General features: G+C 53.3%; 1 protein-coding gene across 3 annotated transcripts in view; it reads left to right on the forward strand.

Annotated features, from left to right (window-relative positions):
• Window positions 1-27,430, forward strand: part of rab11fip4a (RAB11 family interacting protein 4 (class II) a) — a 375,285-nt gene that overhangs the window by 168,065 nt on the left and 179,790 nt on the right. For all 3 annotated transcript variants that reach the window (XM_072483892.1, XM_072483889.1, XM_072483890.1), the window contains exon 8: window positions 12,487-12,586. In XM_072483892.1, coding sequence (XP_072339993.1) covers window positions 12,487-12,586 — 100 coding nt within the window. The remainder of the gene's footprint in view (window positions 1-12,486; window positions 12,587-27,430) is intronic.

The raw sequence follows: 27,430 nt of genomic DNA on the forward strand, positions 1-27,430 counted from the left end.
TCTGCACTCTCGGATCTCTCTGCACACTGGGATCTCTCTGCACACTGGGATCTCTCTGCACACTGGGATCTCACTACACTCTGGGATCTTACTGCACACTGGGATCTCTCTGCACACTGGGATCTCTCTGCACACTGGGATCTCTCTGCACACTGGGATCTATGCACACTGGGATCTCTCTGCACACTGGGATCTCTCTGCACACTGGGAACTCTCTGCACACTGGGAACTCTCTGCACACTGGGAACTCTCTGCACACTGGGAAATCTCTGCACACTGGGATCTCTGCACACTGGGATCTCTCTGCATACAGGAATCCCTCTGCACACTGGGATCTCTCTGCACACTGGGATCTCTCTGCACACTGGGATCTCTGCACACTGGGATCTCTCTGCACACAGGAACTCACTGTACACTGGGATCTCTTTGCACTCTGGGATCTCTCTGCACTCTGGGATCTCACTGCACTCTGGGATTTCTCTTCACACTGGGTTCTCTCTGGGATCTCTGCACACTGGGATCTCTCTGCACTCTCGGATCTCTCTGCACACTGGGATCTCTCTGCACACTGGGATCTCTCTGCACAAAGGGATCTCTCTGAACACAGAGATCTCTCTGCACACTGGGATCTTTCTGCCCACTGGGATCTCTGCACACTCGAATCAATGTGCACTCTGGGTACTCTCTGCACACTGGGATCTCTCTTCACACTGGGATCTCACTGCACACTGGGATCTCTCTGCACACTGGGATCTCTCTGCGCACTGGGATCTCTCTGCGCACTGGGATCTCTCTGCGCACTGGGATCTCTCTGCACACTGGGATCTCTCTGCACACTGGCATCTCTCTGCACACTGGCATCTCTCTGCACACTGGGATCTCTCTGCACACTGGGATCTCTCTGCACACTGGGATCATTCTGCACACTGGGATCTCTGCACACTTGAATCAATGTGCACTCTGGGTACTCTCTGCACACTGGGATCTCTCTTCACACTGGGATCTCTCTGCACACTGGGATCTCACTGCACACTGTGATCTCTCTGCACACTGGGATCTCTCTGCACACTGGGATCTCTCTGCACACTGGAATCTCTCTGCACACTGGGATCTCTCTGCACACTGGGATCTATCTGCACACTGGGATATCTGTGCACACTGGGATATCTGTGCACACTGGGATCTCTGTACACACTGGGATCTCTCTGCACACTTGGATCTCTCTGAACACTGGGATCTCCCTGCACACTGGGATCTCTCTGATCACTGGGATCTCTCTGCACACTGGGCTCTCTCTGCACACTGCGACCTCTCTGCACACTGGGACCTCGCTGCAGACTGGGATCTCTCTGCACTCTGGGATCTCTGCACACTGGGAACTCTCTGCACACTGGGATCTCTGCACACTGGCATCTCTCTGCACACAGGGATCTCTCTGCACACTGGGATCTCTCTGCACACTGGGATCTCTCTGCACACTGCAATCTCTCTGCACACTGGGATCTCACTGCACACTGGGATCTCTCTGCACACTGGGGTCTCTCGGCACACTGGGATCTCTCTGCACACTGGGATCTCTCTGCACACTGCGATCTCAGCACACTGGGATCTCTGCACACTGGGATCTCTCTACACACAGGAATCTCACTGTACAACGGGATCTGTTTGCACTCGGGGATCTCTGTGCACTCTGGTATCTCACTGCAGTCTGGGATCTCTCTGCACATTGGGATCTCTCTGGGATCTCTGCTCACTGGGATCTCTGCACACTGGGATCTCTCTGCACACAGGAATCTCACTGTACAACGGGATCTCTTTGCACTCGGGGATCTCTGTGCACTCTGGTATCTCACTGCACTCTGGGATCTCTCTGCACACTGGGACCTCTCTGGGATCTCTGCACACTGGGATCTCTGCACACTGGGATCTCTCTGCACACAGAAATCCCTCTGCACACTGGGATCTCTCTGCACACTGGGATCTCTCTGCACACTGGGATCTCTGTACACTGGGATCTCTCTGCACACAGGAACTCAGTGTACACTGGGATCTCTTTGCACTCTGGGATCTCTCTGCACTCTGGGATCTCACTGCACTCGGGGATCTCTCTTCACACTGGGTTCTCTCTGGGATCTCTGCACACTGGGATCTCTCTGCACTCTCGGATCTCTCTGCACACTGGGATCTCTCTGCACACTGGGATCTCTCTGCACACTGGGATCTCACTACACTCTGGGATCTTACTGCACACTGGGATCTCTCTGCACACTGGGATCTCTCTGCACACTGGGATCTCTCTGCACACTGGGAACTCTCTGCACACTGGGAACTCTCTGCACACAGGAACTCAGTGTACACTGGGATCTCTTTGCACTCTGGGATCTCTCTGCACTCTGGGATCTCACTGCACTCGGGGATCTCTCTTCACACTGGGTTCTCTCTGGGATCTCTGCACACTGGGATCTCTCTGCACTCTCGGATCTCTCTGCACACTGGGATCTCTCTGCACACTGGGATCTCTCTGCACACTGGGATCTCACTACACTCTGGGATCTTACTGCACACTGGGATCTATGCACACTGGGATCTCTCTGCACACTGGGATCTCTCTGCACACTGGGAACTCTCTGCACACTGGGAACTCTCTGCACACTGGGAACTCTCTGCACACTGGGAAATCTCTGCACACTGGGATCTCTGCACACTGGGATCTCTCTGCATACAGGAATCCCTCTGCACACTGGGATCTCTCTGCACACTGGGATCTCTGCACACTGGGATCTCTCTGCACACAGGAACTCACTGTACACTGGGATCTCTTTGCACTCTGGGATCTCTCTGCACTCTGGGATCTCACTGCACTCTGGGATTTCTCTTCACACTGGGTTCTCTCTGGGATCTCTGCACACTGGGATCTCTCTGCACTCTCGGATCTCTCTGCACACTGGGATCTCTCTGCACACTGGGATCTCTCTGCACAAAGGGATCTCTCTGAACACAGAGATCTCTCTGCACACTGGGATCTTTCTGCCCACTGGGATCTCTGCACACTCGAATCAATGTGCACTCTGGGTACTCTCTGCACACTGGGATCTCTCTTCACACTGGGATCTCACTGCACACTGGGATCTCTCTGCACACTGGGATCTCTCTGCGCACTGGGATCTCTCTGCGCACTGGGATCTCTCTGCGCACTGGGATCTCTCTGCACACTGGGATCTCTCTGCACACTGGGATCTCTCTGCACACTGGCATCTCTCTGCACACTGGGATCTCTCTGCACACTGGGATCTCTCTGCACACTGGGATCTTTCTGCACACTGGGATCTCTGCACACTTGAATCAATGTGCACTCTGGGTACTCTCTGCACACTGGGATCTCTCTTCACACTGGGATCTCTCTGCACACTGGGATCTCACTGCACACTGTGATCTCTCTGCACACTGGGATCTCTCTGCACACTGGGATCTCTCTGCACACTGGGATCTCAGTGCACACTGGGATCTCTCTGCACACTGGGATCTATCTGCACACTGGGATATCTGTGCACACTGGGATATCTGTGCACACTGGGATCTCTGTACACACTGGGATCTCTCTGCACACTTGGATCTCTCTGAACACTGGGATCTCCCTGCACACTGGGATCTCTCTGATCACTGGGATCTCTCTGCACACTGGGCTCTCTCTGCACACTGCGACCTCTCTGCACACTGGGACCTCGCTGCAGACTGGGATCTCTCTGCACTCTGGGATCTCTGCACACTGGGAACTCTCTGCACACTGGGATCTCTGCACACTGGCATCTCTCTGCACACAGGGATCTCTCTGCACACTGGGATCTCTCTGCACACTGGGATCTCTCTGCACACTGCAATCTCTCTGCACACTGGGATCTCACTGCACACTGGGATCTCTCTGCACACTGGGGTCTCTCTGCACACTGGGATCTCTCTGCACACTGGGATCTCTCTGCACACTGCGATCTCAGCACACTGGGATCTCTGCACACTGGGATCTCTCTACACACAGGAATCTCACTGTACAACGGGATCTGTTTGCACTCGGGGATCTCTGTGCACTCTGGTATCTCACTGCAGTCTGGGATCTCTCTGCACATTGGGATCTCTCTGGGATCTCTGCACACTGGGATCTCTGCACACTGGGATCTCTCTGCACACAGGAATCTCACTGTACAACGGGATCTCTTTGCACTCGGGGATCTCTGTGCACTCTGGTATCTCACTGCACTCTGGGATCTCTCTGCACACTGGGACCTCTCTGGGATCTCTGCACACTGGGATCTCTGCACACTGGGATCTCTCTGCACACAGAAATCCCTCTGCACACTGGGATCTCTCTGCACACTGGGATCTCTCTGCACACTGGGATCTCTGTACACTGGGATCTCTCTGCACACAGGAACTCAGTGTACACTGGGATCTCTTTGCACTCTGGGATCTCTCTGCACTCTGGGATCTCACTGCACTCAGGGATCTCTCTTCACACTGGGTTCTCTCTGGGATCTCTGCACACTGGGATCTCTCTGCACTCTCGGATCTCTCTGCACACTGGGATCTCTCTGCACACTGGGATCTCTCTGCACACTGGGATCTCACTACACTCTGGGATCTTACTGCACACTGGGATCTCTCTGCACACTGGGATCTCTCTGCACACTGGGATCTCTCTGCACACTGGGATCTATGCACACTGGGATCTCTCTGCACACTGGGATCTCTCTGCACACTGGGAACTCTCTGCACACTGGGAACTCTCTGCACACTGGGAACTCTCTGCACACTGGGAACTCTCTGCACACTGGGATCTCTCTGCACACAGGAACTCACTGTACACTGGGATCTCTTTGCACTCTGGGATCTCTCTGCACTCTGGGATCTCACTGCACTCTGGGATTTCTCCTCACACTGGGTTCTCTCTGGGATCTCTGCACACTGGGATCTCTCTGCACACTGGGATCTCTCTGCACACTGGGATCTCTCTGCACACTGGGATCTCTCTGCACACTGGGATCTCTCTGCACACTGGGATCTCTCTGCACACTGGGATCTTTCTGCACACTGGGATCTCTGCACACTCGAATCAATGTGCACTCTGGGTACTCTCTGCACACTGGGATCTCTCTTCACACTGGGATCTCTCTGCACACTGGGATCTCACTGCACACTGTGATCTCTCTGCACACTGGGATCTCTCTGCACACTGGGATCTCTCTGCACACTGGGATCTCAGTGCACACTGGGATCTCTCTGCACACTGGGATCTATCTGCACACTGGGATATCTGTGCACACTGGGATATATGTGCACACTGGGATCTCTGTACACACTGGGATCTCTCTGCACACTTGGATCTCTCTGAACACTGGGATCTCTCTGCACTCTGGGATCTCTGCACACTGGGAACTCTCTGCACACTGGGATCTCTGCACACTGGCATCTCTCTGCACACAGGGATCTCTCTGCACACTGGGATCTCTCTGCACACTGGGATCTCTCTGCACACTGCGATCTCTCTGCACACTGGGATCTCACTGCACACTGGGATCTCTCTGCACACTGGGATCTCTCTGCACACTGGGATCTCTCTGCACACTGGGATCTCTCTGCACACTGCGATCTCAGCACACTGGGATCTCTGCACACTGGGATCTCTCTGCACACAGGAATCTCACTGTACAACGGGATCTCTTTGCACTCGGGGATCTCTGTGCACTCTGGTATCTCACTGCACTCTGGGATCTCTCTGCACACTGGGATCTCTCTGGGATCTCTGCACACTGGGATCTCTGCACACTGGGATCTACCTGCACACAGAAATCCCTCTGCACACTGGGATCTCTCGGCACACTGGGATCTCTCTGCACACTGGCATCTCTCTGCACACTGGGATCTCTCTGCACACTGGGATCTCTGTACACTGGGATCTCTCTGCACACAGGAACTCAGTGTACACTGGGATCTCTTTGCACTCTGGGATCTCTCTGCACTCTGGGATCTCACTGCACTCTGGGATCTGACTGCACTCGGGGATATCTCTTCACACTGGGTTCTCTCTGGGATCTCTGCACACTGGGATCTCTCTGCACTCTCGGATCTCTCTGCACACTGGGATCTCTCTGCACACTGGGATCTCTCTGCACACTGGGATCTCACTACACTCTGGGATCTTACTGCACACTGGGATCTCTCTGCACACTGGGATCTCTCTGCACACTGGGATCTCTCTGCACATTGGGATCTATGCACACTGGGATCTCTCTGCACACTGGGATCTCTCTGCACACTGGGAACTCTCTGCACACTGGGAACTCTCTGCACACTGGGAACTCTCTGCACACTGGGAACTCTCTGCACACTGGGATCTCTGCACACTGGGATCTCTCTGCATACAGGAATCCCTCTGCACACTGGGATCTCTCTGCACACTGGGATCTCTCTGCACACTGGGATCTCTGCACACTGGGATCTCTCTGCACACAGGAACTCACTGTACACTGGGATCTCTTTGCACTCTGGGATCTCACTGCACTCTGGGATTTCTCTTCACACTGGGTTCTCTCTGGGATCTCTGCACACTGGGATCTCTCTGCACTCTCGGATCTCTCTGCACACTGGGATCTCTCTGCACACTGGGATCTCTCTGCACAAAGGGATCTCTCTGAACACAGAGATCTCTCTGCACACTGGGATCTCTCTGCACACTGGGATCTCTCTGCACACTTGAATCTCTCTGCACACTCGAATCTCTCTGCACACTCGAATCTCTCTGCACACTCGAACCTCTCTGCACACTGGGATCTCTCTGCACACTGGGATCTCTCTGCGCAAGGGGATCTTGCTACACACTGGTATCTCCCTGCACACTGGGATCTCTCTCTGCACACTGGGATCTCTCTGCACACTCGAATCAATGTGCACTCTGGGATCTCTCTGCACACTGGGATCTCTCTGCACACTTGAATCAATGTGCACTCTGGGATCTCTCTGCACACTGGGATCTCTCTTCACACTGGGATTTCTCTGCACACTGGGATCTCTGCACACTGGGATCTCTCTGCACACTGGGATCTCTCTGCACACTGGGATCTCTCTGCACACTGGGATCTCTCTCTGCACACTGGGATCTCTCTCTGCACACTGGGATCTCTCTGAACACTGGGATCTCTCTGCACTCTGGGATCTCTCTGCACACTCGAATCTCTCTGCACACTGTGATCTCTCTGCACACTGGGATCTCTCTCCACACTGGGATCTCTCTGCACACTGGGATGTCTCTGAACACTGGGATCTCTCTGCACACTCGAATCAATGTGCACTCTGGGATCTCTCTTCACACTGGGATTTCTCTGCACACAGGGACCTCGCTGCACACTGGGATCTCTCTGCACACTGGGATCTCACAGCACTCTGGGATCTTACTGCACATTGGGATCTCGCTGCACACTGCGATCTCTCTGCACTCTGGGAACTCTCTGCACACTGGGATCTCTGCACACTCGAATCAATGTGCACTCTGGGTACTCTCTGCACACTGGGATCTCTCTTCACACTGGGATCTCTCTGCACACTGGGATCTCACTGCACACTGGGATCTCACTGCACACTGGGATCTCACTGCACACTGGGATCTCTCTGCACACTGGGATCTCTCTGCACTCTGGGATCTCTCTGCACACTGGGATCTCTGCACACTGGGATCTCTCTGCACACTGGGATCTCACTGCACACTGGGATCTCACTGCACACTGGGATCTCACTGCACACTGGGATCTCTCTGCACACTGGGATCTCTCTGCACTCTGGGATCTCTCTGCACACTGCGATCTCTCTGCACTCTGGGATCTCTCTGCACTCTGGGATCTCTCTGCACTCTGGGATCTCTCTGCACTCTGTGATCTCTCTGCACTCTGGGATCTCTGCACTCTGGGATCTCTCTGCACTCTGGGATCTCTCTGCACACTGGGATTTCTCTGCACACTGGGATCTCTCTGCACCCTGGGATCTCTCTGCACACTGGGATGTCTCTGAACGCTGGGATCTCACTGCACACTGGGATCTCTCTCTGCACACTGGGATCTCTCTGCACACTCGAATCAATGTGCACTCTGGGATCTCTCTGCACACTGGGATCTCTCTGCACACTTGAATCAATGTGCACTCTGGGATCTCTCTGCACACTGGGATCTCTCTTCACACTGGGATTTCTCTGCACACTGGGATCTCTGCACACTGGGATCTCTCTGCACACTGGGATCTCTCTGCACACTGGGATCTCTCTGCACACTGGGATCTCTCTGCACACTGGGATCTCTCTCTGCACACTGGGATCTCTCTCTGCACACTGGGATCTCTCTGAACACTGGGATCTCTCTGCACTCTGGGATCTCTCTGCACACTCGAATCTCTCTGCACACTGTGATCTCTCTGCACACTGGGATCTCTCTGCACACTGGGATCTCTCTGCACACTGGGATGTCTCTGAACACTGGGATCTCTCTGCACACTCGAATCAATGTGCACTCTGGGATCTCTCTTCACACTGGGATTTCTCTGCACACAGGGACCTCGCTGCACACTGGGATCTCTCTGCACACTGGGATCTCACAGCACTCTGGGATCTTACTGCACATTGGGATCTCGCTGCACACTGCGATCTCTCTGCACTCTGGGAACTCTCTGCACACTGGGATCTCTGCACACTCGAATCAATGTGCACTCTGGGTACTCTCTGCACACTGGGATCTCTCTTCACACTGGGATCTCTCTGCACACTGGGATCTCACTGCACACTGGGATCTCACTGCACACTGGGATCTCACTGCACACTGGGATCTCTCTGCACACTGGGATCTCTCTGCACTCTGGGATCTCTCTGCACACTGGGATCTCTGCACACTGGGATCTCTCTGCACACTGGGATCTCACTGCACACTGGGATCTCACTGCACACTGGGATCTCACTGCACACTGGGATCTCTCTGCACACTGGGATCTCTCTGCACTCTGGGATCTCTCTGCACACTGCGATCTCTCTGCACTCTGGGATCTCTCTGCACTCTGGGATCTCTCTGCACTCTGGGATATCTCTGCACTCTGTGATCTCTCTGCACTCTGGGATCTCTGCACTCTGGGATCTCTCTGCACTCTGGGATCTCTCTGCACACTGGGATTTCTCTGCACACTGGGATCTCTCTGCACCCTGGGATCTCTCTGCACACTGGGATGCCTCTGAACGCTGGGATCTCACTGCACACTGGGATCTCTCTGCACACTGGGATCTCTCTGCACACTCGAATCAATGTGCACTCTGGGTACTCTCTGCACACTGGGATCTCTCTTCACACTGGGATCTCTCTGCACACTGGGATCTCTCTGCACACTGGGATCTCACTGCACACTGGGATCTCTCTGCACACTGGGATCTCACTGCACACTCGAATCAATGTGCACTCTGGTATATCTCTGCACACTGGGATCTCTCTTCACACTGGGATGTCTCTGAACACTGGGATCTCTCTGCACACTCGAATCAATGTGCACTCTGGGTACTCTCTGCACACTGGGATCTCTCTTCACACTGGGATCTCTCTGCACACTGGGATCTCTCTGCACACTGGGATCTCTCTGCACACTGGGATCTCTCTGCACACTGGGATCTCTCTGCACACTGGGATCTCTCTGCACACTGGGATCTCTCTGCACACTGGGATCTCTCTGCACACTGGGATCTCTCTGCACACTGGGATCTCCCTGCACACTGGGATCTCCCTGCACACTGGGATGTCTCTGAACACTGGGATCTCACTGCACACTGGGATGTCTCTGAACACTGGGATCTCTCTGCACACTCGAATCAATGTGCACTCTGGTATATCTCTGCACACTGGGATGTCTCTGAACACTGGGATCTCTCTGCACACTCGAATCAATGTGCACTCTGGGTACTCTCTGCACACTGGGATGTCTCTGAACACTGGGATCTCACTGCACACTGGGATGTCTCTGAACACTGGGATCTCTCTGCACACTCGAATCAATGTGCACTCTGGGTACTCTCTGCACACTGGGATGTCTCTGAACACTGGGATCTCACTGCACACTGGGATGTCTCTGAACACTGGGATCTCACTGCACACTGGGATGTCTCTGCACACTGAGATCTCTCTGCACACTGGGATCTCTCTGCACACTGGGATCTCTCTGCACACTGGGATCTCTCTTCACACTGGGATCTCTCTGCACACTGGGATCTCTCTGCACACTGGGATCTCTCTGCACACTGGGATCTCCCTGCACACTGGGATGTCTCTGAACACTGGGATCTCACTGCACACTGGGATGTCTCTGAACACTGGGATCTCTCTGCACACTGGGATCTCTCTGCACACTGGGATCTCTCTGCACACTGGGATATCTCTGCACACTGGGATCTCTCTTCACACTGGGATCTCTCTGCACACTGGGATCTCTCTGCACACTGGGATCTCTCTGCACACTGGGATCTCTCTGCACACTGGGATCTCCCTGCACACAGGGATCTCCCTGCACACTGGGATGTCTCTGAACACTGGGATCTCTCTGCACACTCGAATCAATGTGCACTCTGGTATATCTCTGCACACTGGGATGTCTCTGAACACTGGGATCTCTCTGCACACTCGAATCAATGTGCACTCTGGTATATCTCTGAACACTGGGATCTCTCTGCACACTGGGATCTCTCTGCACACTGGGATATCTCTGCGCACTGGGACCTCGCTGCACACTGGGATCTCTCTGCACACTGGGATCTCTCTGCACACTGGGATCTCTCTGCACACTGGGATCTCTCTGCACACTGGGATCTCTCTGCACACTGGGATCTCTCTGCACACTGGGATCTCTCTGCACACTGGGATCTCTCTGCACACTGGGATCTCTCTGCACACTGGGATCTCTCTGCACACTGGGATCTCTCTGCACACTGGGATCTCTCTGCACTCTGGGATCTCTCTGCACACTGGGATCTCTCTGCACACTGAGATCTCTCTGCACACTGGGGTCTCTCTGCACACTGGGATCTCTCTGCACACTGGGATCTCTCTGCACACTGGGATCTCTCTGCACACTGGGATCTCTCTGCACACTGGGATCTCTCTGCACTCTGGGATCTCTCTGCACACTGGGACCTCTCTGCACACTGGGATCTCTCTGCACACTGGGATCTCTCTGCACACTGGGATCTCTCTGCACACTGGGATCTCTCTGCACACTGGGATCTCTCTGCACACTGGGATCTCTCTGCACACTGGGATCTCTCTTCACACTGGGATCTCTCTGCACACTGGGATCTCTCTGCACACTGGGATCTCTCTGCACACTGGGATCTCCCTGCACACTGGGATGTCTCTGAACACTGGGATCTCACTGCACACTGGGATGTCTCTGAACACTGGGATCTCTCTGCACACTGGGATCTCTCTGCACACTGGGATCTCTCTGCACACTGGGATCTCTCTGCACACTGGGATCTCTCTGCACACTGGGATCTCTCTTCACACTGGGATCTCTCTGCACACTGGGATCTCTCTGCACACTGGGATCTCTCTGCACACTGGGATCTCCCTGCACACTGGGATCTCCCTGCACACTGGGATGTCTCTGAACACTGGGATCTCAGTGCACACTGGGATATCTCTGAACACTGGGATCTCTCTGCACACTCGAATCAATGTGCACTCTGGTATATCTCTGCACACTGGGATGTCTCTGAACACTGGGATCTCTCTGCACACTCGAATCAATGTGCACTCTGGTATATCTCTGAACACTGGGATCTCTCTGCACACTGGGATCTCTCTGCACACTGGGATATCTCTGCGCACTGGGACCTCGCTGCACACTGGGATCTCTCTGCACACTGGGATCTCTCTGCACACTGGGATCTCTCTGCACACTGGGACCTCTCTGCACACTGGGATCTCTCTGCACACTGGGATCTCTCTGCACACTGGGATCTCTCTGCACACTGGGATCTCTCTGCACACTGGGATCTCTCTGCACACTGGGATCTCTCTGCACACTGGGATCTCTCTGCACTCTGGGATCTCTCTGCACACTGGGATCTCTCTGCACACTGGGATCTCTCTGCACACTGAGATCTCTCTGCACACTGGGATCTCTCTGCACACTGGGATCTCTCTGCACACTGGGATCTCTCTGCACACTGGGATCTCTCTGCACTCTGGGATCTCTCTGCACACTGGGATCTCTCTGCACACTGGGATCTCTCTGCACACTGGGATCTCTCTGCACACTGGGATCTCTCTGCACACTGGGATCTCTCTGCACACTGGGATCTCTCTGCACACTGGGATCTCTCTGCACACTGGGATCTCTCTGCACACTGGGATCTCTCTGCACACTGGGATCTCTCTGCACACTGGGATCTGTTGGAATGAGTATTTTGTTTATTTTTCTCAGGCAGCTTTTCCACAACAGTAACATTAGCAGCAGCAATGGCAGCACTGAGGACCTGTTCCGAGATAGTATTGATTCCTGTGATAACGACATCACTGAAAAGGTGAGACTCTCAGGGGAAGTCAGCCTGGAACAGTCTAAACTCCGTGCTGTATCCTGTGATAAATGTAAGAATTGTTATATGTTATATTTTATATCTGTTGAAGTAATGCCTGGCTGAATGTACCCAGACCATTAGTCCTCTAAAGCTGTAATTAAAGAGTCATAAAAGGTGAGGCGATGATTGATTTAAACACTTACTTGGTTACAGATGAAGGTCTAATGGAAGAGTGTTTTAATTGCCGGAGATTCCCTGGAGTGTAGATAATGTCTGGGGGGAGTGTTGGTTAGTCCCAGCGAAGCAGGTCATGAAACTTAGTGAGATACAGATGATGTAATTAATGGGAGGAGCCAGGTCTGACTGTAGTTTTGTAGGGATGGATTCTCTGGCACCTGCTACCAGCAGTGAAGTTCCCAATACGACGGAGAATCGTCCGTCAGGTGAAAAATTAAATCAGTGCTGGGCGGCGACCCAATTCCAATGCTCTGTCCCCCTCCAACAGTGGCTGCTGCTGCTCAGCCCGTGCGTGTGGGTGGCTGAAATTGGGTTATTTGAACCCATTTGCATCCAGTTAACAGGCTGAGCAACCGATTCACCAGGCCCAGTGATGCTCCCCCCCAGGCCCCCGTGATGCTCCCACCCCCCAGGCCCCCATGGTGCTCCCCCCCAGACCCCCGTGATGCTCCCAACCCCCAGGCCCCCATGGTGCTCCCCCCCCAGACCCCCGTGATGCACCCCCCCCCCCAGGCCCCCATGGTGCTCCCCCCCAGGCCCCTGTGATGCTCCCCCCCCCCAGGTCCCCGTGATGCGCCCCCCCCAGGCCCCCGTGATGCACCCCCCCCCAGGCCCCCATGGTGCTCCCCCCCAGGCCCCTGTGATGCTCCCCCCCCCCCAGGTCCCCGTGATGCACCCCCCCAGGTCCCCGTGATGCACCCCCCCCCAGGCCCCTGTGATGCTCCCCCCCCCCCCCAGGTCCCCGTGATGCACCCCCCCCCAGGTCCCCGTGATGCACCCCCCCAGGTCCCCGTGATGCTCCCACCCCCCAGGCCCCCATGGTGCTCCCCCCCCAGGCCCCCGTGATGCTCCCACCCCCCAGGCCCCCATGGTGCTCCCCCCCCCAGGCCCCCGTGATGCTCCCACCCCCCAGGCCCCCATGATGCCCCCTCCAGACCCCCGTGATGCAACCCCCCCCAGGCCCCCGTGATGCACCCCCCCCCCCCAGGCCCCCGTGATGCACCCCCCCCCCCAGGCCCCCGTGATGCACCCCCCCCCAGGCCCCCGTGATGCACCCCCCCCCCCAGGCCCCCGTGATGCACCCCCCCCCCCAGGCCCCCGTGATGCACCCCCCCCCAGGCCCCCGTGATGCACCCCCCCCCCCAGGCCCCTGTGATGCACCCCCCCCAGGTCCCCGTGATGCACCCCCCCAGGTCCCCGTGATGCTCCCCGCCCCAGGCCCCCGTGATGCTCCCCGCCCCAGGCCCCCGTGATGCTCCCCGCCCCAGGCCCCCGTGATGCTCCCCCGCCCCCCGTGATGCCCCCCCACCCAGGCCCCCGTGATGCTACCCCCCCATCCCCAGGCCCCCGTGATGCTCCCACACCCCAGGCCCCCATGATGCTCCACCCTCCTGGCCCCATCAAACAGTGTAGAGGAGGCTTTACTCTGTATCTAACCTCGTGCTGTACCTGTCCTGGGAGTGTTTGATGGGGACAGTGTAGAGGGAGCTTTACTCTGTATCTAACCTCGTGCTGTACCTGTCCTGGGAGCGTTTGATGGGGACAGTGTAGAGGGAGCTTTACTCTGTATCTAACCCCGTGCTGTACCTGTCCTGGGAGTGTTTTATGAGGACAGTGTAGAGGGAGCTTTACTCTGTATCTAACACCGTGCTGTACCTGTCCTGGGAGAGTTTGAAGGGGACAGTGTAGAGGGAGCTTTGCTCTGTACCTAACCCTGTGCTGTACCTGTCCTGGGAGTGTTTGATGGGGACAGTGTAGAGGGAGCTTTACTCTGTATCTAACCCCGTGCTGTACCTGTCGGGGGAGTGTTTGATGAGGACAGTGTAGAGGGAGCTTTATTCTGTATCTAACCCCGTACTGTACCTGTCCTGGGAGTGTTTGATGGGGACAGTGTAGAGGGAGTTTGCTCTGTGTCTAACCCCGTGCTGTACTAGTCCTGGGAGTGTTTGATGGGGACAGTGCAGAGGGAGCTTTACTCTGTATCTAACCCCGTGCTGTATCTGTCCTGGGAGTGTTTGATGGGGACTGTGTAGAGGAAGCTTTATTTAACCCCGCGAAGTACCTGTCCTGGGAGTGTTTGATGGGGACAGTGTAGAGGGAGTTTTATTTTGTATCTAACCACGTGCTGTACCTGTCCTGGGAGTTTTTGATGGGGAAAGTGCAGAGGGAGCTTTACTCTGTATCTAACACTGTGCTGTACCTGCCCTGGAAGTGTTTGACGGAAATAGTGTAGAGGGAGCTACACTCTGTGTCTAACTCCGTGCTGTACCTGTCCTGGGAGTGTTTGATGCAGACAGAGTCGAGGGAGCTTGACTCTGTGTCTAACCCCGTGCTGTACCTGTCCTCGGAGTGTTTGATGGGGACATTGTAGAGGGAGCTTTACTCTGTATCTAACCCCGTGCTGTACCTGTCCTGGGAGTGTTTGATGGGGACAGTGTAGAGGGAGCTTTACGCTGTATCTAACCCCGTGCTGTACCTGTCCTGGGACTGTTTGATGGGGACAGTGTAGAGGGAGCTTTACTCTGTGTCTAACCCCGTGCTGTACCTGTCCTGGGAGTGTTTGATGGGGACAGTGTAGAGGGAGCTTGACTCTGTATCTAACCCCGTGCTGTGCCTGTCCTCGGAGTGTTTTATGGGGACATTGTAGTGGGAGCTTTACGCTGTATCTAACCCCGTGCTGTACCTGTCCTGGGACTGTTTGATGGGGACAGTGCAGAGGGAGCTTTACTCTGTATCTAACCCCGTGCTGTATCTGTCCTGGGAGTGTTTGATGGGGACTGTGTAGAGGAAGCTTTATTTAACCCCGTGAAGTACCTGTCCTGGGAGTGTTTGATGGGGACAGTGCAGAGGGAGATATCCACTGTATCTAAGCCCGGGCTGTCCCTGTCCTGGGAGTGTTTGATGGGGACACTGTGTTGAGGGAGCTTTACTCTGTATCTAACCCCGTGCTGTACCTGTCCTGGGAGTGTTTGATGGGGACAGTGTAGAGGGAGCTTTACTCTGTATCTAACCCCGTGCTGTACCTGTCCTGGGAGTGTTTGATGGGGACAGTGTAGAGGAAGTTTTATTTTGTATCTAACCGCGTGCTGTACCTGTCCTGGGAGTTTTTGATGGGGAAAGTGCAGAGGGAGCTTTACTCTGTGTCTAATCCCGTGCTGTACCTGTCCTGGAAGTGTTTGATGGGGACAGTGTAGAGGGAGCTTTACTCTGTATCTAACACTGTGTTGTACCTGCCCTGGAAGTGTTTGACGGAAATAGTGTAGAGGGAGCTTTACTCTGTGTCTAACTCCGTGCTGTACCTGTCCTGGGAATGTTTGATGGGGACAGAGTCGAGAGAGCTTGACTCTGTGTCTAACCCCGTGCTGTACCTGTCCTCGGAGTGTTTGATGGGGACATTGTAGAGGGAGCTTTACTCTGTATCTAACCCCGTGCTGTACCTGTCCAGGGACTGTTTGATGGGGACAGTGTAGAGGGAGCTTTACTCTGTATCTAACGCCGTGCTGTGCCTGTCCTCGGAGTGTTTGATGGGGACATTGTAGAGGGAGCTTTACGCTGTATCTAACCCCGTGCTGTACCTGTCCTGGGACTGTTTGATGGGGACAATGTAGAGGGAGCTTTACTCTGTGTCTAACCCCGTGCTGTACCTGTCCTGGGAGTGTTTGATGGGGACAGTGTAGAGGGAGCTTGACTCTGTATCTAACCCCGTGCTGTGCCTGTCCTCGGAGTGTTTTATGGGGACGTTGTAGTGGGAGCTTTACTCTGTATCTAACCCCGTGCTGTACCTGTCCTGGGAGTGTTTGATGGGGACAGTGCAGAGGGAGCTTTACTCTGTATCTAACCCCGTGCTGTACCTGTTCTGAGAGTGTTTGATGGGGACAGTGTAGAGGGAGCTTTACTCTGTATCTAACCCCGTGCTGTACCTGTCCTGGGACTGTTTGATGGGGACAGTGTAGAGGGAGCTTTACTCTGTATCTAACCCCGTGCTGTACCTGTCCTGGGACTGTTTGATGGGGACAGTGTAGAGGGAGCTTTACTCTGTATCTAACCCCGTGCTGTACCTGTCCTGGGAGTGTTTGATGGGGACAGTGTAGAGGGAGCTTTACTCTGTATCTAACCCCGTGCTGTACCTATCCTGGGAGTGTTTGATGGCGACAATGTAGAGGAAGCTTTACTCTGTATTTAACCCTGTGCTGTACCTGTCCTAGAAGTACTTGACGGGGACAGTGTAGAGGAAGATACCCACTGTATCTAACCCCGTGCTGTACCTGTCCTGGGAGGTTTTGATGGGGACAGAGTCGAGGGAGCTTTACTCTGTGTCTAACCCGGTGCTGTACCTGTCCTGGGAGTGTTTGATGGGGACTGTGCAGAGGAAGCTTTATTTAACCCCGTGAAGTACCTGTCCTAGAAGTACTTGACGGGGACAGTGTAGAGGAAGATACCCACTGTATCTAACCCCGTGCTGTACCTGTCCTGGGAGGTTTTGATGGGGACAGAGTCGAGGGAGCTTTAATCTGTGTCTAACCCCGTGCTGTACCTGTCCTGGGAGTGTTTGTTAGGGACAGTGTAGAGGGAGCTTTACTCTGTATCTAACCCCGTGCTGTACCTGTCCTGGTAGTGTTTGATGGGGACATTGTGGAGTGAGCTTTACGCTGTATGTAACCCCGTGCTGTACCTGTCCTGGGACTGTTTGATGGGGACAGTGTAGAGGGAGGTTTACTCTGTAGAATCTCCGTGCTGTACCTGTCCTGGGACTGATTGATGGGGACAGTGCAGAGGGAGCTATACTCTGTATCTAACCCCATGCTGTACCTGTCCTGGGAGTGTTTGATGGGGACAGTGTAGAGGGAGTTATATTTTGTATCTAACCCCGTGCTGTACCTGTCCTGGGAGTGTTTGATGGGGACAGTGCAGAGGGAGCTTTACACTATATCTAATCCCATGCTGTACCTGTCCTGGGAGTGTTTGAACGGGACTGTGTAGAGGGAGATATCCTCTGTATCTAACCCCGTGCTGTACCTGTCCTGGGAGTGTTTGATGGGGACAGTGTAGAGGGAGCTTTGCTCTGTGTCTAACCCCGTGCTGTACCTGTCCTGGGAGTGTTTGATGGGGACATTGTAGAGTGAGCTTTACGTTGTATCTAACCCCGTGCTGTACCTGTCCTGTGACTGTTTGATGAGGACAGTGTAGAAGGAGCTTTACTCTGTATCTCACCCTTTGCTGTACCTGTCCTGGGACTGATTGATGGGGACAGTGTAGAGGGAGCTTCACTCTGTATCTAACCCCGAGCTGTATCTGTCCTGGGAGTGTTTGATGGGGACTGTACAGAGGAAGCTTTATTTAACCCCGTGAAGTACCTATCCTGGAAGTATTTGATGGGGACAGTGTAGAGGGAGATATCCTCTGTATCTAAGCCCGTGCTGTCCCTGTCCTGGGAGTGTTTGATGGGGACAGTGTCGAGGGAGCTTTACTCTGTATCTAACACCGTGCTGTACGTGTCCTGGGAGTGTTTGATGGGGACAGTGTAGAGGGAGTTTTATTTTGTATCTAACCCCGTGCTGTACCTGTTCTGGGAGTGTTTGATGGGGACAGTGCAGAGGGAGCTTTACTCTATATCTAATCCCATGCTGTACCTGTCCTGGGAGTGTTTGAACGGGACTGTGTAGAGGGAGATATCTTCTGTATCTAACCCCGTGCTGTACCTGTCCTGGGAGTGTTTGATGGGGACAGTGTAGAGGGAGCTTTACTCTGTGTCTAACCCCGTGCTGTACCTGTCCTGGGAGTGGTTGATGGGGACAGTGTAGAGGGAGCTTTACTCTATATCTAACCCCGTGCTGTAGCTGTCCTGGGAGTGTTTGACGGGGACAGTGTAGAGGGAGCTTTACTCTGTATCTAGCCCCGTGCTGTATCTGTCCTGGGAATGTTTGATGGGGACAGTGTAGAGGGAGCTTTACTCTGTGTCTAACCCCGTGCTGTACCTGTCCTGGGAGTGTTTGATGGGGACAGTGTAGAGGGAGCTTTACTCTGTATCTAACCCCGTGCTGTCCCTGTCCTGGGAGTGTTTGATGGGGACAGTGTAGAGGGAGCTGTACTCTGTATCTAACCCCGTACTGTACCTATCCTGGGAGTGTTTGATGGGAACAGTGCAGAGGAAGCTTTACTCTGTATCTTACCCCGTACTGTACCTGTCCTGGGAGTGTTTGATGGGAACAGTGCAGAGGGAGCTTTACTTTGTATCTAACTCCATGCTGTACCTGTCCTGGAAGTATTTGACGGGGACACTGTCGAGGGAGATATCCTCTGTATCGAACCCCGTGCTGTACCTGTCCTGGAAGTGTTTGATGGGGACAGTGTAGAGGGAGCTTTACTCTGTATCTAACACCGTGCTGTCCCTGTCCAGGGACTGTTTGACGGGGACAGTGTAGAGGGTGCTTTACTCTTTCTAACCCCGTGCTGTACCTGTCCTGGGAGTGTTTGATGGGGACAGTGTAGAGGGAGCTTTACTCTGTATCTAACCCCGTGCTGTGCCTGTCCTGGGACTGTTTGACGGGGACAGTGTAGAGGGAGCTTTACTCTGTATCTAACCCCGTGCTGTAACTGTCCTGGGAGTGTTTGATGGGGACAGTGTAGAGGGAGCTTTACTCTATATCTAACCCCGTGCTGTAGCTGTCCTGGGAGTGTTTGACAGGGACAGTGTAGAGGGAGCTTTACTCTGTATCTAGCCCCGTGCTGTATCTGTCCTGGGAGTGTTTGATGGGGACAGTGTAGAGGGAGCTTTACTCTGTGTCTAACCCCGTGCTGTACCTGTCCTGGGAGTGTTTGTTGGGGACAGTGTAGAGGGAGATTTACTCTGTATCTAACCCCGTGCTGTACCTGTCCTGGGAGTGTTTGATGGGGACATTGTGGAGTGAGCTTTACGCTGTATGTAACCCCGTGCTGTACCTGTCCTGGGACTGTTTGATGGGGACAGTGTAGAGGGAGGTTTACTCTGTAGAATCTCCGTGCTGTACCTGTCCTCGGACTGATTGATGGGGACAGTGCAGAGGGAGCTTTACTCTGTATCTAACCCCATGCTGTACCTGTCCTGGGAGTGTTTGATGGGGACAGTGTAGAGGGAGCTTTACTCTGTATCAAACCCCGTGCTGTATCTGTCCTGGGAGTGTTTGATGGGGACAGTGCAGAGGGAGCTATACTCTGTATCTAACCACATGCTGTACCTGTCCTGGGAGTGTTTGATGGGGACAGTGTAGAGGGAGTTATATTTTGTATCTAACCCCGTGCTGTACCTGTCCTGGGACTGATTGATGGGGACAGTGTAGAGGGAGCTTTACTCTGTATCTAACCCCGAGCTGTATCTGTCCTGGGAGTGTTTGATGGGGACTGTACAGAGGAAGCTTTATTTAACCCCGTGAAGTACCTGTCCTGGAAGTATTTGACGGGGACAGTGTAGAGGGAGATATCCTCTGTATCTAAGCCCGTGCTGTCCCTGTCCTGGGAGTGTTTGATGGGGACAGTGTAGAGGGAGCTTTACTCTGTATCTAACACCGTGCTCTACGTGTCCTGGGAGTGTTTGATGGGGACAGTGTAGAGGGAGTTTTATTTTGTATCTAACCCCGTGCTGTACCTGTTCTGGGAGTGTTTGATGGGGACAGTGCAGAGGGAGCTTTACTCTATATCTAATCCCATGCTGTACCTGTCCTGGGAGTATTTGATAGGGACAGAGTCGAGGAAGCTTTTCTCTGTATCTAACCCCGTGCTGTGCGTGTCCTGGGAGTGTTTGATGGGGACATTGTAGAGGGAGGTTTACTCAGAATCTATCCCTGTGCTTGTCCTGTCCTGGGACTGTTTGATGGGGACAGTGTAGAGGGAGCTTTACTCTGTATCTAACCCCGTGCTGTATCTGTCCTGGAGGTATTTGAGGGGACAGTGTAGAGGGAGATATCCTCTGTATCTAACCCCGTGCTGTACCTGTCCTGTGAGTTTTTGATGGGGACAGAGTCGAGGGAGCTTTACTCTGTATTTAACCCCGTGCTGTGCCTGTCCTGGGAGTTTTTGATGGGGACATTGTCGAGGGAGCTTTACTCTGTATCTAACCCCGTGCTGTACCTGTCCTGGGACTGCTTGATGGGGACAATGTAGAGGGAGCTTTACTCTGTATCTACCTCCGTGCTGTACCTGTCCTTGGAGTGTTTGATGGGGACAGTGTAGAGGGAGCTTTACTCTGTATCTAACCACGTGCTGTACCTGTCCTGGGAGTGTTTGATGGGGACAGTGTAGAGGGAGCTTTACTCTGTATCTAACCCCGTACTGTACCTATCCTGGGAGTGTTTGATGGGAACAGTGCAGAGGAAGCTTTACTCTGTATCTAACCCCGTGCTGTACCTGTCCTGGGACTGTTTGATGGGGACATTGTAGAGGGAGCTTTACTCTGTGTATAACCCCGTGCTGTACCTGTTGTGCGTGTGTTTGATGGGGACAGTGTGGAGGGAGCTTTGCTCTGTGTCCAACCCCGTGCTGTACCTGTCCTGGGACTGTTTGATGGGGACATTGTAGAGTGAGCTTTACGCTGTATGTAACCCCGTGCTGTACCTGTCCTGGGAGTGTTTGATGGGGACAGTGTAGAGGGAGCTTTACTCTGTAGAATCTCCGTGCTGTACCTGTCCTGGGACTGATTGATGGGGACAGTGTAGAGGGAGCTTTACTCTGTATCGAACCCCGTGCTGTATCTGTCCTGGGAGTGTTTGATGGGGACTCTGCAGAGGAAGCTTTATTTAACCCCGTGAATTACCTGTCGTGGGAGTGTTTGATGGGGACAGTGTAGAGGGAGTTTTACTCTGTATCTAACCCCGTGCTGTCCCTGTCCTGCGAGTGTTTGATGGGGACAGTGTAGAGGGAACTTTACTCTGTATCTAACCCCGTGCTGTACGTGTCCTGGGACTGTTTGATGGGGACAGTGTAGAGGGAGTTATATTTTGTATCTAACCCCGTGCTGTACCTGTTCTGGGAGTGTTTGATGGGGACAGTGTAGCGGGAGCTTTACTCTGTATCTAACGCCGTGCTGTACCTGTCCTGGGAGTCTTGGATGGGGACAGTAGAGGGAGCTTTACTCTATATCTAATCCCATGCTGTACCTGTCCTGGGAGTGTTTGACGGGGACAGAGCAGAGGGAGCTTTACTCTGTAACTAACCCCGTTCTGTACATGTCCTGGGAGTTTTTGATGGGGACAGAGTCGAGGGAGCTTTTCTCTGTATCTAACCCCGTGCTGTGCCTGTCCTGGGGGTGTTTGATGGGGACATTGTCGAGGGAGCTTTACTCTGTATCTAACCCCGTGCTGTACCTGTCCTGGGAGTGGTTGATGGGGACACTGTAGAGGGAGCTTTACTCTGTATCTAACCCCGTGCTGTACCTCTCCTGGGAGTGTTTGATGGGAACAGTGCAGAGGGAGCTTTACTCTGTATCTAACTCCATGCTGTACCTGTCCTGGAAGTATTTGACGGGGACAGTGTAGAGGGAGCTTTACTCTGTATCTAACCCCGTGCTGTACCTATCCTGGGAGTTTTTGATGGGGTCATTGTCGAGGGAGCTTTACTCTGTTTCTAACCCCGTGCTGTACCTGTCCTGGGACTGTTTGACGGGGAGAATGTAGAGGGAGCTTTACTCTGTATCTAACCCCGTGATGTACCTGTCCTGGGAGTGTTTGATGGGGACAGTGTAGCGGGAGCTTTACTCTGTGTCTAACCCCGTGCTGTACCTGTCCTGGGAGTGTTTGATGGGGACAGTGTAGAGGGAGCTTTACTCTGTATCTAACCCCGTGCTGTACCTGTCCTGGGAATGTTTGATGGGGTCAGTGTAGAGGGAGCTTTACTCTGTATCTAACCCCGTGCTGTACCTATCCTGGGAGTGTTTGATGGGAACAGTGCTTAGGAAGCTTTACTCTGTATCTAACCCCGTGCTGTACCTGTCCTGGGAGTGTTTGATGGGGACAGTGTAGAGGGAGCTTTACTCTGTATCTAACCCCATGCTGTACCTGTCCTGGGAGTGTTTGATGGGGACAGTGTAGAGGGAGCTTTACTCTGTATCTAACCCCTTGCTGTACCTGTCCTGGGACTGTTTGATGGGGACATTGTAGAGGGAGCTTTACTCTGTATCTAACCCCGTGCTGTACCTGTCGTGCGTGTGTTTGATCGGGACAGTGTAGAGGGAGCTTTGCTCTGTGTCTAACCCCGTGCTGTACCTGTCCTGGGAGTGTTTGATGGGGACATTGTAGAGTGAGCTTTACGCTGTATGTAACCCCGTGCTGTACCTGTCCTGGGACTGTTTGATGGGGACAGTGCAGAGGGAGCTTTACTCTGTATCTAACCCCGAGCTGTATCTGTCCTGGGAGTGTTTGATGGGGACTGTGCAGAGGAAGCTTTATTTAACCCCGTGAATTACATGTCCTGGAAGTATTTGACGGGGACAGTGTAGAGGGAGCTTTACCCTGTATCTAACCCTGTGCTGTACCTGTCCTGGGAGTGTTTGATGGGGACAGTGTAGAGGGAGCTTTACTCTGTATCTAACCCCGTGCTGTACCTGTCCTGGGAGTGGTTGATGGGGACAGTGTAGAGGGAGCTTTACTCTGAATCTAACCCCGTGCTGTACCTATCCTGGGAGTGTTTGATGGGAACAGTGCAGAGGGAGCTATACTCTGTATCTAACTCCATGCTGTACCTGTCCTGGAAGTATATAACGGGGACACTGTAGAGGGAGATATCCTCTGTATCTAACCCCGTGCTGTACCTGTCCTGGAAGTGTTTGATGGGGACAGTCTAGAGGGAGGTTTACTCTGTATCTAACCCCGTGCTGTACCTGTCTGGGGAGTGTTTGAATGGGACAGTGTAGAGGGAGCTTTACTCTGTATCTAACCCCGTGCTGTACCTGTCCTGGGAGTGTTTGATGGGGACTGTGTAGAGGGAGCTTTACTCTGAGTCTAACCCCTTGCTGTACCTGTCCTGGGAGTGTTTGATGGGGACAGTGTAGAGGGAGCTTTACTCTGTATCTAACCCCGTACTGTACCTATCCTGGGAGTGTTTGATGGGAACAGTGCAGAGGAAGCTTTACTCTGTATCTAACCCCGTGCTGTACCTGTCCTGGGACTGTTTGATGGGAACAGTGCAGAGGGAGCTATACTCTGTATCTAACTCCATGCTGTACCTGTCCTGGAAGTATTTGACGGGGACACTGTAGAGGGAGATATCCTCTGTATCTAACCCCGTGCTGTACCTGTCCTGGAAGTGTTTGATGGGGACAGTGTAGAGGGAGCTTTACTCTGTATCTAACACCGTGCTGTCCCTGTCCAGGGACTGTTTGACGGGGACAGTGTAGAGGGAGCTTTACTCTGTATCTAACCCCGTGCTGTACCTGTCCGGGGAGTGTTTGAATGGGACAGTGTAGAGGGAGCTTTACTCTGTATCTAACCCCGTGCTGTACCTGTCCTGGGAGTGTTTGATGGGTCAGTGCAGAGGGAGCTTTACTCTTTCTAACCCCGTGCTGTACCTGTCCTGGGAGTGTTTGACGGGGACAGTGTAGAGGGAGCTTTACTCTGTATCTAACCCCGTGCTGTACCTGTCCTGGGAGTGTTTGATCGGGACAGTGTAGAGGGAGCTTTGCTCTGTGTCTAACCCCGTGCTGTACCTGTCCTGGGAGTGTTTGATGGGGACATTGTAGAGTGAGCTTTACGCTGTATGTAACCCCGTGCTGTACCTGTCCTGGGACTGTTTGATGGGGACAGTGTAGAGGGAGCTTTACTCTGTAGAATCTCCATGCTGTACCTGTCCTGGGAGTGTTTGATGGGGACAGTGCAGAGGGAGCTTTACTCTGTATCTAACCCCGAGCTGTATCTGTCCTGGGAGTGTTTGATGGGGACTGTGCAGAGGAAGCTTTATTTAACCCCGTGAATTACATGTCCTGGAAGTATTTGACGGGGACAGTGTAGTGGGAGCTTTACCCTGTATCTAACCCTGTGCTGTACCTGTCCTGGGAGTGTTTGATGGGGACAGTGTAGAGGGAGCTTTACTCTGTATCTAACCCCGTGCTGTACCTGTCCTGGGAGTGGTTGATGGGGACAGTGTAGAGGGAGCTTTACTCTGTATCTAACCCCGTGCTGTACCTATCCTGGGAGTGTTTGATGGGAACAGTGCAGAGGGAGCTATACTCTGTATCTAACTCCATGCTGTACCTGTCCTGGAAGTATATAACGGGGACACTGTAGAGGGAGATATCCTCTGTATCTAACCCCGTGCTGTACCTGTCCTGGAAGTGTTTGATGGGGACAGTCTAGAGGGAGGTTTGCTCTGTATCTAACCCCGTGCTGTACCTGTCTGGGGAGTGTTTGAATGGGACAGTGTAGAGGGAGCTTTACTCTGTATCTAACCCCGTGCTGTACCTGTCCTGGGAGTGTTTGATGGGGACTGTGTAGAGGGAGCTTTACTCTGAGTCTAACCCCTTGCTGTACCTGTCCTGGGAGTGTTTGATGGGGACAGTGTAGAGGCAGCTTTACTCTGTATCTAACCCCATACTGTACCTATCCTGGGAGTGTTTGATGGGAACAGTGCAGAGGAAGCTTTACTCTGTATCTAACCCCGTGCTGTACCTGTCCTGGGAGTGTTTGATGGGAACAGTGCAGAGGGAGCTATACTCTGTATCTAACTCCATGCTGTACCTGTCCTGGAAGTATTTGACGGGGACACTGTAGAGGGAGATATCCTCTGTATCTAACACCGTGCTGTACCTGTCCTGGAAGTGTTTGATGGGGACAGTGTAGAGGGAGCTTTACTCTGTATCTAACACCGTGCTGTCCCTGTCCAGGGACTGTTTGACGGGGACAGTGTAGAGGGAGCTTTACTCTGTATCTAACCCCGTGCTGTACCTGTCCGGGGAGTGTTTGAATGGGACAGTGTAGAGGGAGCTTTACTCTGTATCTAACCCCGTGCTGTACCTGTCCTGGGAGTGTTTGACGGGGACAGTGTAGAGGGAGCTTTACTCTGTATCTAACCCCGTGCTGTGCCTGTCCTGGGACTGTTTGACGGGGACAGTGTAGAGGGAGCTTTACTCTGTATCTAACCCCGTGCGGTACCTGTCCTGGGAGTGTTTGATGGGGACAGTGTAGAGGGAGCTTTTCTCTATATCTAACCCCGTGCTGTAGCTGTCCTGGGAGTGTTTGACGGGGACAGTGTAGAGGGAGCTTTGCTCTGTATCTAGCCCCGTGCTGTATCTGTCCTGGGGGTGTTTGATGGGGACAGTGTAGAGGGAGCTTTACTCTGTGTCTAACCCCGTGCTGTACCTGTCCTGGGAGTGTTTGTTGGGGACAGTGTAGAGGGAGCTTTACTCTGTATCTAACCCCGTGCTGTACCTGTCCTGGGAGTGTTTGATGGGGACAGTGTAGAGGGAGCTGTACTCTGTATCTAACCCCGTACTGTACCTATCCTGGGAGTGTTTGATGGGAACAGTGCAGAGGAAGCTTTACTCTGTATCTAACCCCGTGCTGTACCTGTCCTGGGACTGTTTGATGGGGACATTGTAGAGGGAGCTTTACTCTGTATCTAACCCCGTGCTGTATCTGTCCTGGGAGTGTTTGATGGGGACATTGTTGAGGGAGCTTTGCTCTGTGTCTAACCCCGAGCTGTACCTGTCCTGGGAGTGTTTGATGGGGACATTGTGGAGTGAGCTTCACGCTGTATGTAACCCCGTGCTGTACCTGTCCTGGGACTGTTTGATGGGGACAGTGTAGAGGGAGATTTACTCTGTAGAATCTCCGTGCTGTACCTGTCCTGGGACTGATTGATGGGGACAGTGCAGAGGGAGCTTTACTCTGTATCTAACCCCATGCTGTACCTGTCCTGGGAGTGTTTGATGGGGACAGTGTCGAGGGAGCTTTACTCTGTATCTAAACCCGTGCTGTATCTGCCCTGGGAGTGTTTGATGGGGACTGTGCAGAGGAAGCTTTATTTAACCCCGTGAATTACCTGTCCTGGGAGTGTTTGATGGGGACAGTGCAGAGGGAGCTTTACTCTATATCTAATCCCATGCTGTACCTGTCCTGGGAGTGTTTGAACGGGACTGTGTAGAGGGAGATATCCTCTGTATCTAACCCCGTGCTGTACCTGTCCTGGGAGTGTTTGATGGGGACAGTGTAGAGGGAGCTTTGCTCTGTGTCTAATCCCGTGCTGTACCTGTCCTGGGAGTGTTTGATGGGGACAGTGTAGAGGGAGCTTTACTCTGTATCTAACCCCGTGCTGTACCTGTCCTGTGACTGTTTGATGAGGACAGTGTAGAGGGAGCTTTACTCTGTAGAATCTCCGTGCTGTACCTGTCCTGGGACTGATTGATGGGGACAGTGCAGAGGGAGCTTTACTCTGTATCTAACCCCGTGCTGTATCTATCCTGGGAGTGTTTGATGGGGACTGTGCAGAGGAAGCTTTATTTAACCCCGTGAAGTACCTGTCCTGGAAGTATTTGACGGGGACAGTGTAGAGGGAGATATCCTCTGTATCTAAGCCCATGCTGTCCCTGTCCTGGGAGTGTTTGATGGGGACAGTGTAGAGGGAGCTTTACTCTGTATCTAACCCGTGCTGTAC

This window comes from Scyliorhinus torazame, chromosome 18 (genome assembly GCF_047496885.1).
Source record: "Scyliorhinus torazame isolate Kashiwa2021f chromosome 18, sScyTor2.1, whole genome shotgun sequence".
Lineage (NCBI taxonomy): Eukaryota > Metazoa > Chordata > Chondrichthyes > Carcharhiniformes > Scyliorhinidae > Scyliorhinus > Scyliorhinus torazame.